The 11,809-nt window shown below is 39.7% G+C and overlaps 1 protein-coding gene across 1 annotated transcript; it reads right to left on the reverse strand.

The window, feature by feature from the left end:
• Positions 1 to 632: 632 nt before the first annotated feature.
• Positions 633 to 11,158, reverse strand: PSMD3 (proteasome 26S subunit, non-ATPase 3). The gene is made up of 12 exons (XM_058181542.1): positions 10,857 to 11,158; positions 8,857 to 9,047; positions 8,216 to 8,353; positions 7,477 to 7,613; positions 7,189 to 7,379; positions 4,700 to 4,803; positions 4,487 to 4,601; positions 3,644 to 3,763; positions 3,248 to 3,351; positions 2,704 to 2,859; positions 1,936 to 1,986; positions 633 to 1,308 (listed from the first exon to the last, which is right to left on the reverse strand). Exons 1-12 carry the CDS (start codon positions 11,035 to 11,037, stop codon positions 1,231 to 1,233), a joined length of 1,566 nt encoding a protein of 521 aa, XP_058037525.1. The 5' UTR covers positions 11,038 to 11,158; the 3' UTR covers positions 633 to 1,230.
• Positions 11,159 to 11,809: the final 651 nt, after the last annotated feature.

The following is an 11,809-nucleotide window of genomic DNA, read 5'->3' on the forward strand; positions in this document are numbered from 1 at the left end:
GTTAATCATGAAGCAACTATGATAAAATTTTAAATTTGAAGATCAAGACCTGTGTTCGGACACCTTGTATTTTTTTGAAAATTGACAATTTTTTGCTATCCTTGTAATATTTTCTTTGATTTTGGAATTGGTTCCATTTAAAACACTCATTTATTTGGAGCAATGTATTTTGAATGAACAAATGATTTTTGATAATTGCAGCTGATCCTAACCAAGACTGTTATAAATGACTCCACCTTTCAAGGTATCTTTTAATTTCTTGATTATTATCTGCCACATGCTTATCGATGTATTTCACTAAATGGGTTATCTGGCAATCAGATCCCTCGTGAAGAGATTAATTTTTCTTTGAGTAAAATAACTTTTAATAATTTTACAAGTCATGGTGGTGCAGTGGTTAGAATGCAGTACTGCATCCAGGAGTTCGATTCCGAACAGCTCAAGGTTGCCTCAGCCTTCCATCCTTCTGAGGTTGGTAAAATGAAAACCCAGATTTTGGGGGCAAGATGCTGACTCTGTAAACTGCTCAGAGAGGGCTGTAAAGAACTATGAAGTGTTATATAAATCAAGTGCTATTGCTATTGAACCAATTACTCAAGGTAGCAAAAACTAGAGAAATGCAAGAAAAAATATCTAATTTCTATATTTATTTTAATTTTAAAAACCATGTTTTTCTTTCACTAATTGGTGCTCAGACTGTATTCCTCTGCCTGTAACACTTATGATTTATTATCAAATAGAATGATGTTTTTAGGCATACCAATATCAATAAGAGAGAAAAAAAAAGAGTTTGAATTCCTATATTGCCAGTGACTCTATTGTTAGATCTGAGTAAATGTGAGTTCCATTTAAAAAGCATTTTATTTTCCTCAAACTTTTATTTAAAAGTCCTAAACAAAACTTGACAAAGATCTGTCACTGAAATAGCCAGCTGGAGTAGAACTCAAGTAAAGACAACACTGGATTCGTCTGGCCCATTATAGGGAACATTTATGACTGAAAACCACAGTAATCTTTACTTCAGAAGCAAGGACTAACCCTTTAGTCTGGGGTCCTGGGTCTTCTTCCTGCAGCAGCTAGAGGATATATATTTTGTACCGCCCCCAACATGCAGAATATGGAAAGAAGGCAAGTTCTGGTTTTCAGACAATAGATGAAGGTTTGCATTGGAAAACAAAAACAAAACAAACAAAAACTGTTGCAAACAAATATGCCCATCCCTACAGAGCATCAAGGGAAACCGTCATCATCATCTTCTGCCATTTCCTTAGCAAATTCTAGATCCTGCTGCTCACGCTCTCGGCGCTCCTGCGAAACAAAGGTCACGGTATGAATTAGTGTCATTTATTTGCTATATAGCAAAACTGAATTTTGGTGCAAAATAAATATATATATATAATTTATATTTATATAAATATATAGATATCATCGAAACGTTGCCTAAATACTTCCAATCTTACACGGGAAAAGACCTGAACATACCAAAACCTGCACACACACACACACATCACACACACACACCCCGAGTGCTGAAACTGGAGTATGGATGTGCACGGTGGCCAGCTGCTCTTTTGGGTGCTATCGTGCACATGCACACCGGAACCCGGAAGAGCAGCTGGCAATGGCACATATGCCCTGAGAGGGCTCTGTGTGCCAGCTCTGGCACATGTGCCATAGGTTCACCATCACGGCTCTAGATATCAAAATTAAACATTAATTTTTAAAAAGCTTGAAATCTCACAACTCACGTTTAAGATATTACAACAAACCATTCTGTATTTAAATTTTAGGCAATTTCAGCAATTTAATGTTCAGTAATCTGATGCCATTACCTAGTAGGTAATGGGACCTAGTTCATTAAGACTGCCAGTCCTAATCTTATGCAAAACAATGCCCCAACTAAGGAGCTTTCTGTATGATTAACAGGAAACCTACCTCTGCAGACTCCAAATCCTTGTTATAAGATTTGGGGGGGAATCTCATAGCCTAGAAATGGGAGAAAATGAAAAGAGCAAACACCAATAAATTAAAGGTAAATTTCAAAAAGAAAGCTCACAGGAAGATTCCACATATTCCTCTTCAACAGCAGAGGCAAAGACACAAAAGAACAATTCAAAGGGGGAAATGTTCTATCTCTTCCACTTGAAACTGGCGGTCAAATCCTACATATATCTCCTTACTTTGTCTTTAGTGACAGGACCCGAATTGTCTGCCATAATTTCTTCCCAGAATTGGAGAGTTCCCTGCCTTCCCTAAATCTGAAAAAAAATCCCTTAATACTTACATAGGCCTTTAGAGATCTTAAACCACTTTAAGCATTGATGTTTGACAAACTACTGATGATATTAACTGGGGAATCAAACCTCCATTCTTTTCAACCCTTGTTCAGACATTATTGCACACTCAGAAGCCCCCTTGTGGAATTCTGATGCATATTTCATCTTTTATCTCATACAGTTTGTAGGCAGTTCCTTGACATCCTAAACTGCTTTTGCAGCAAAATGACCAAATTCTAAGCTTTGTGGTTTTTTATTTCTTTGAAGTGTGGGGGCAGTCTGTTTCTGAGAGACCACCATCACTGATGCTCCAAAAGCCCACCCCAGAGTGTGTGAGAAAAATGTATGCTTTTCCTTTAGGTGATGTCGTCATTGGATGACTAGGAGGCTGAAGTGTGACCTTAAACATTGACCATCTTTGCCTTACCTTGACAGACATATTGTGAATGTCGAGGCAGAAGGAAATACGTTGGTGGAAGGCAAGTTGAGGCTCCCGGGTGGAATAAATGTCAGTCATCTCCTTTGACTGGACATATCCTTTCTCATGGTTAATGCTAGCTTCAATCACACCATCCCGAATAGCCTGGGAGTCAAGGCACAATAATGGTTAGGTGGCCCTCCAATGGCAACTTAGATCAGAAAGGCAAAAAAGTATCAGAGAATGCTTTTCACAGCTTGTTTGGGAAAATAAGATTTATGTGGTCTGCTAATGGAAAGGAATATTATTCAATTCTATGATATTAATGCAAAAAAAATAATGTGATGTTAAGTATTAAAAACTAAAGCAATCAGCAGTGGTTTTTGAACACTATGTTTTGGAAGTTTTCAAATAACCAAGACTCAATTTCTCAATTTTCCAAATAACCAAAGTCAATTTCTCTTATCACAAAGATTGGCACCTAATGGCTTTCAAGTACAACCCAATTGCTTAGGATGTCTGGAAGAAGATTATAAACTGTACAGTCCCTTACCTTGGCAACAATGAATTCAGCATCCTCTGGGCTATCTAATTGCAACTTCTGAGCTATATCAGCTAAGGAGATGCGTGAATACGAAAGGCTGATCATGCGAACACCTGCATTAAGAGGTAAAAGAAAACCAATGTCTCTCTCTCTATATATATAGATATAGATATATGGGAGCACAAAGATCAAAAAAGAAGAGCAAAGATGTAATTATGATTTTTCTTTCTATTCAAAGGGGGCATTCATAAAAGCAGGAATTAGTTCAGTCTTGAGGTCCTCTTCAGAAAGATAGAAAGAAAGAGAGAACATGTCACTAGCAGATGGATTTCCTACATAGAATTTTAATTTTAAAATCCATGTTACCACCAGAAGGAAAATGACAAGGAATTAATGGTCTCTTACCTGTTTTAATCACATTGTGTCTTAGGCGGATGATGAGGGTGTATGTTCCATCTGTTTGGAACTTATCACTAAACTGATCGAGAACCTGGTTGAACTTGGCTAGATTTCCTGTTCGAACAGCTGTCAAAAGGATACAAGAGAGGATTAAGTTGAAGAGCTGTATGAAATATGTGAAGGATTTAGGCACTCGGATGTGTGTACACTTGTTCTTGAGGTTCCTTTAAAATCTGTGTTTTAATACCTGACCTTTTATCTCAAGTTCACATACCGCATATAAGCAATGTAATGAATAGTTTTAATTATGAGAAACTTTGAGGGAATAATCACATACATTTGATTGTAGCAGATATAATCATGACATTGTTTTAAAAATTGCAGTTTCTTTGGCATACCTGGGCAACTTTTAACCACCATCAGAGTAAAGGGAAGTATATATGCAATCAACACCTCATATACTTCATCATTTTTCCATATAATGTGTGTAGAATCACTTATAGCAGCTGGAACAAGGCTTCCTCTCTTTTGGACTCTATTGCAATCTGCTGGTTTCCCATTGCCAGTAACAATGAGAAACAAGTAATCTTAAACTCTAGAAATTGGTACTATCAATACATTAGTCTAGGCAAATGTACTATTAATAAAATTGTGACTACTGGCCATTTAGCATGAATTTCCATGGTTCCTGAGACACCTGAGCAAGTTTACCTACACTTGCTGTGAACTCCTCCACCAAGGACTTAAGAATGTTATATTTTTTTGCTTCAATTTTTTAAAACTAAAAGCCAAGAGCCCTAACATCTTTTCTAAGAACTGTTATGTATGACCCTCAATAATAATATTTACCCTGTGTCAAAAGGAAGTAGGGCATGAGAGATCTTTTCAGAGATGGCTGCCGAAACTGCAGTCTATCTGGAATCTCACCCAGTAGCAATTCCACCACAATCAGCAACTTATGAACCTAAATCAGGAATACAATAATACAGCAGTTATTCAGTTAGTAGCCACAGAATGCATGCATCCCCAGGACACAGCACCTCTGTAGGAATAAGCTCTTACTGTCTGCTTGAAGCCAACAGCTGTGTGCTGGGGTGCTTTCCGCAGCGCATTTGTCATAGTTCTCCGAGCTTCAGAATATTCCAATTGGATGGCTTTGATACGTCCTGGAAAGGAAAAAAATTAGTGCTAGGAAAGATTAGGGCAAATGTTCACAATAAGGCTACCTTGAAATGTTAGGTTTCCCCCCTTCCCTTTGTGATGGGAATTTGTACTGTATTACTAAACTAGAAATAGAAATCAAGAATATTTCCTCAAGGAAAAATATTCAATCAAATGGGGGCTTTGCTGTAATAATTCTAGGGAACATTTTAACACAAGAAATCCTGCTATTATGTATTTCTAGTATAGCTTGAGGCAAATGAGCAAGCACTGTGATTATTATACATTTGAATAGCTGTACCTTTGAATTTTCATGAGAGATCACGGCAAAATCATGTTGCCTCAAAGCGTCCCATCGGCTTGCAAACACTTTTCTGCACTGAGACTGGAAGCCGTTGGGGGCCGTGATCATCTGCTTTTGCAGAGAATGAGTGCCTGAAGTTGTGTGAGATCTTGGTGCCCAGAAGCTTCCAATCTTCAAACGAAAAGTATTTGCAAGTGGATGGGAGGCTTGAAGCAATATAGTTTTGGTGTCCCAAAGCCTTCTGGCAGCGTGCAAATGCTTTTCCGTGCCAAGATAGAAACTTTTGTGAGACTGACCGAGGCTGCCTGCCACTTCTCAAGTGGCAGGCAGCTTTGGTGAGCCAGAGAGCCAAGCAGGGCGTGCTCGTCCCACTCTCCCTCTGCTCTCACCGCTCTGCTTTGGAGCACAGGGTGCAGGCAAAGAAACGTGGTAGAGAGGCTGGAGAGGAGACAGCTGGCTAGATCTTTGTAAGGTGAGTCTCCACAGGCCCAGAGTCTGTGGAGATCCGCTGTGATAGGATGTGTGTGGGGGGGCAATTGTGGAGAGCATAAGGTATCTCAGTGGGTCGGTGGAGACCATGGGTGATCTTAAGCAGGTAGCCTGTTCCATCACTAGGCCCGATGGCCTTCCCCAACCTGAGATATCTCATGTGCACTTAACAACCCACACATTGGATTACCAAATGAATGGGCAAAAGCAGGGAATTTTCATGTTCATTTTACGTGATTCACTCCAACAAATCCTTGGGTTACGAATGCAATTGGCAGGCTCCATTACATTTGTAACTCGTGGACTACCTGTAGTTGCTTTTAATGCTTTAGTGGCCGAGACCATGGTAGCTAGGTTGATATTTTATTTTAGGATGTTTACTATAATTTATCTGTATTTTAGTTTTCTAGCCAGTGTTCTGAATATTTTCAGAAGCCAGAGAAAAGACTTTAATGGCATCACGTAATCCAGGGCTCAAGACCACTTTATCCTGACAACATGTCAAAGGCTTCCTATTTCTGTGCCAAAGAGATGTTTGGAATTTATTTTTTCATGTTCTTCTTTAATACTCATGTGTGTTCACTGGAAATCAGAAGATTTCAATCCGACAAATGAACTGTTTTTTCCAGAAGAATAGACAACCAGCTCTGTATAACCCGACATAGCATAAATATTTACATTCTGATTTTTAGTTTTTGTTAGTTTTTATTTTTATTATTAAATTCAAGGCAAATTACCTCCTTGGAAAAGAGTTTCTTATTATTGAATGTTTTTAATTAAAATAAATTAATTTACAAGACATCATTATAATAATTAGTCCAGAGAAACTACTGGGAAAATATAAATTCTTATGTTTCACAAAACTTAAAAGAAATTGGAAAATAAACACTCCAAAATTATTGTTCCCGTCTCAGTTATTGTACTTTTAAACCCAATATTGGTTGAAAGAAATCCAAAAGTAATATGGATATCTCTGTCAATAGCAGAAAAGTATGGCACTTATAATCTATTAAACATCGTAAGAATTATAGCTTTTTAAATGTTTCAAACCGGTCAGCCCTAAAGGAGATCAATCCTGACTGCTCTTTAGAAGGCCAGATTCTGAAGATGAAACTCAAAATACTTTGGCCACCTAATGAGAAGGAAGGACTCACTGGAGAAGAGCCTCATGCTGGGAAAGATTGAGGACAAAAAAAGGGGAAGGCATAGAATGAGGTGGCTGGATGGAGTCACTGAAGCAGTAGGCATGAGCTTAAATGTACTCCAGAGGATGGTAGAGGACAGGAAAGCCTGGAGGAACATTGTCCATGGGGTCGCGATGGGTCGGATATGACTTTGCAACTAACAACAACAATTCTTACAATTAAAAAAATAAGAGTCAGCATATATGAACAATGAAGGAGGGCATTCTATTCAAGGAGAAGAGTAAAGAAAATCTTTGTTTACATAATTTATTTTGCTTTTACTAATAATAAATAAATACACCTAAGTTATTTTCTTTTGGTTTCATGTTCAAAAATAAGCACATCCCTGATAAGTATAATCAAGAACAGAGTATGGTATTTTATATCAAAAAGGACCAGCTGTTTCCTCTTACCAGTATAGTAGAGGTACCTGGCCCATTCATTATTGTTTGCCAGCTCAGGGAACACTGATTTGGAGACCAGCTTTTCTGCTTGATCATAAAGGTCATAATGAAGATAGTTCCTGAGCAGCAAATTTAGCAGAGTAGCCTGTCCATCTGCATCATGCCGGAGTGTTGCTGTCCTTAAACGAGCATGAAGGAAACTTTAAAAGGAAAAGACATGGAGAGAAGTTATGTCACCAAGAAAGTGCAAAAGGGGGGGGGGAGACGATGGTAACATCCAGATGCTTCCAATTTTACCTCCTGACCACATCCAACTTATTCAAGAACTCATAGATACGAGCATGGTAATAGTAACACTTGGCCACCACTAGATCAAGGGCACGGCGATTTTGAGGACTTATTTTTTGCATCAAATCATCTGAAACTTTCTGGGCCTGAAGAAAGAAAATAATGTGAAAAGCATGTAAGGCTCCAAAGGAAGTTTTACATAATATCATTAAGTATGGATCAACTCTTACACTTCCTATCAGGTATGCAAAAAGCACATGAGATTATTCTTAAAACCTTTCATATGTCATTTTAGTAAAAAAAACCCCAATAATAATGTATTCATTTGGACATGAGGAACCTATGCACACATGCAAGCAAAATTCATTCATATGAGCTTTGGAGAAAAACAGTTTGCGTGTTGAATGAAGAAGTGTGGTAAAACCCAACAAATAAGAAAAGGGGACCAGTATCAAAGAAAATTCTGCAAAATTATTTCTAGTTATTTGATTATAAACCTGATCTAATTTTATGAATTAAAATCTTCAAAAGATACAATATCCTTGTAATGGATACATTTTTCTTTGCTAATACATTCACTCACAGCCATATACTCTCCTGTATGTACCGTTAGCTGGGTATGTGTGGAAGGTATTAGATAACACCTAATTTTCCTGTTTCAATTCCCTGCTTTCTTCCACCTGTCTTATCTCTGGCAAGTCTTTGCTTTCAATTAGGAAACACCACATATGGAATGTCAGTACAGTACCTCTTGGTAGCGTTTACTATTCATCAAATAGATGACCAGGAGTAATTGGAGATATGTTTCTACTTCTGGCAAAAGAGGAGTGGAAGCTGCTTTCCCTGTACGGGGTCGGAACTGTAGGTCCGCTTCTATGTCCATAGGCTTTAGAGTGATAAGAAAAAAAGAAAAAGAGAGAGAAGGGAAGGGGGGAAAGAAAGAAAGAAAAATAGACATTTTACTCCCTTTCTCATAAAAGCCAGTTCACCTATGGCTTAAGATCATCTTTCCCACTTCCATAATTCAACATTTAAATTATCCTTAAATGTTTCAGTGTGGTGGAATGTAATCTGGGGTAGCAGGAGGGAGGGGCTGCCCTTTTCCAAATGACAAAGAGACTAAGGAGCTTGAAATATCTGATGGACAAGAGGAGAACAAGATGGGACCCTCCCTTGGATTTCAGAAAGAATTAGTTATTACAGGTAGTTGTTTAAGTCTGACAAGATTTTGTTTGTTGGTGAACAAAAGTAAAGGAACTATTCAGAAGTAACTTCACACGCTGTTCTTGGTTCTTTGGGCCTGACAATCAGAGATAATACATGCCAATCCTCCTAAAATTCAGTGGGAATACCCAGACTATCTCCCACCTCAACCTCCTCTGAACTTGCCTCCTCCAGGAAGCTGATGAGGAAGTCCCGCACAGCACTGTTAGATGTGAAAAAGCCACTGATGGCTTTTTGGAGCACATTGGGGTTGAGGCGACGGGAAGTGGAGGGCAAAGCTCTGAGGGCACGTAGAACATAACGAGGCTCCTTCCCTAATACAGCTTTCTCAAGTTGCTTCACATGTTCTTTGATGTCTGCAATGGATAATAAACAAAATAAGATGACTTAACATTATAGTGTGGCATAGCCCACTACTGATTACAGCAAGTTAATATTCATGTCTTAACTGCCAATTCATACAACAAAAACTTACACGAAATCACTAAAATATAACAATGTTCTACTGTTTTATCATGTATTTTTTGGATTCTAAGCAATAATTCTGGTGCTATTTTAAACTAATAGCAAACTTACCCAAATTCCTAGCAAAACTGTTTATAATGTGGAAAAATGTTTGCAGCGACTATGAATTAAGCCATGATGGATACGGGTTTCTGGGTTATAATGCAGATTTCAGTATCTTCTAAACCAGTGTTTCTCAATCTCATTCTGGCAATCCACACTTTAAGATGTGTGGACTGCCAGAACTTCCCAGCCAGCCTGCTCTAAGGCTTTACACTGGCACTTCTGTTAATGTATTGCTATAGCATGAAAAATAATAAAATACAAATGGGCAAAAGTCAACATTATTTTGAAGTGTGGAAGCTCATGAATTATCTGTGGATGATGAAAACTGAATGCTGGCACTATTGCAGATTAATTTGATATGAAACAAATTTACAGGGATTAGAATATTTTTCCTGAGAAATTTATCTAATACCCATATTATGGTATGTTGATATCAAATTAAAATATTTTCCACTTTTACAAAATATTAATCATTACTATTTTTAAAAAAATACAATTGCTTCTTGCATTTTTATCACTTTTGGCTTATTTTGATTTTATTCTATATCTATTTTTTTAGATTCCACTTTGTGAACCATCTACTAAACTTTACTATTCCAATAAGACAGTCATCTCCATTAAAATATAATATGTTACTAAGCTGATCAGTAACAAAGACTCACCATCTACCACACCCTTTAAATAAAAATCTACGAAAAAGGCTCTGCCAGGTTATTTTAGACCAGTACTTTTCAATCGCAACCGCCTTATTACAGAATAAATTATACCCTAATATTAAGCAATTCAAACCTGTTTCTTTGCCAACTCAAAACTTGTGAGAACTCAGAATTTTGAGCAAGACAATCTTCTAATTAGATTGTATTTTTATGTACTTTCTCGGTGAAGCTCATAACGTTTCAACAGGTTTCACAAATATAAAAGCCAGGGAAGAAAACATATGCAGATTTTCAAAGGCCAGATTTAGTAGCCCCAGAAAAACCCAATGTCACTATAGCTTCCAACTCAAGGGCTAAAGTCAAGGGCTAAAAGCAGTGATGCGTCCCGTCACCCCCAAGCAATTACAGTGTATTAACAAAGCCATGGAGAATTATGGCTCATACCAGTGGTCTTCAAACTTGGCCGCTTTAAGACTTGTGGACTTCAACTCCCAGAATTCTCCAGCCAGCATAGCATAGCTGGCTGGAGAATTCTGGGAGTTGAAGTCCACAAGTCTTAAAGCGGCCAAGTTTGAAGACCTCTGTTTTATACTATCAGTACATCACATCCTCCCTAACGCTTCTGTAGCTTTAAAGACTTCTGTGATTTACTTTTTTGCTTCCCCCCCCGCCCGCAAGAAATAATCTCACTCTACTAACCCCACTTTCCAAATCGCAATTCCACCCCCAAAACCCGATCAACTGGATGGAGCCCTGCAACTTTCGGCAACACCCCCACCAGCCCTACCCCCTAACCACAATGGGGATGGGGGGGGGGAGGGAAGGCATTCCAGGCCCCGCCCCTTTCCACTTCTCCGGCCGTTGCCGCTCCATCTCATTTGCGTACGATGCTACTCTGCCGCCCGCGCGCGCCCGCCTCCCCCACCGCGTCTTCCCCACCTTCGAGCGTGACGGCGTCGAGCTCGCGCTGCGTTTTTTCGGCCGAAGCAGGTTCGGCCGGAGGCGCCTCCTCCGGCATCTCCACATCGGTTGCCGGAGGGGGAGGTTGCGGGGGCTCGGCGGGGGGCAGCTTGGCCTTTTCGGATCCGGCGCGGCGTCTCGATCCGCCTTCCTGCTTCATGGCTCCGTCTTCCACGCACCGGCGGCGACCGTGACAGAGCAACAATCGCGGGGCGCGACGCAGGGCACGTCGGGAAAGCAGAATCAAGTTCGACCAGCCGATCGCCGAGGGGCGGGGTCGAAGAAAGAACGCGGATGGATTTGCCTTCCCAGCATCCTCGGGGAAGGAGATCCGTTGTAAAAAAATAAAAAAATAAAAAAGGAAGGGAGGCGACTCTTTCTGCCCACTTCCGCTCTCTTGGGCTCTGAGGCGTGAAGTGAGGGAGGGCATTGGCGATAGCGCTTTAAATTAGTAGATCTATAGATCTTTGTCCTTGCGAGATCTCCTTATTAGCAGTGCCTCTCAATCTTGGCAACTTGGAATATTTAATTTTTTTTAAAAATCGTGCCTTATAAGTAGCTCGGCATTTCTACTATTCCTCCCTCCTCTTTTCCTCACAACCAGAACCTTGTGAGGTGACGAAGTCACAGGCTAAGAGATAGTGGGGGGAAATGGTGGCATAAAGTCCACCCAAGCCTGAGGCGCAGTCTCCCTATTTTTAGCCTGGTGTCTTAGCCCCCTAGACCAGAGGTCTTCAAACTTGGCAGCTTTAAGACTTGTGGACCTCAATTCCCAGAATTCTTCAGCTAGCTATGCTGGCTGGAGAGTTCTGGGAATTGGAGTCCACAAGTCTTAAAGCTGCCAAGTTTGGGGACCCTGCCCTAGACCTAAGACCTATGGACTTCAACTTTGGAGTTGAAATCCACACAACTTAAAAGTTGCCGGAGTGGAG

This window comes from Ahaetulla prasina, chromosome 4 (assembly GCF_028640845.1).
Source record: "Ahaetulla prasina isolate Xishuangbanna chromosome 4, ASM2864084v1, whole genome shotgun sequence".
In the NCBI taxonomy this organism is placed as follows: domain Eukaryota; kingdom Metazoa; phylum Chordata; class Lepidosauria; order Squamata; family Colubridae; genus Ahaetulla; species Ahaetulla prasina.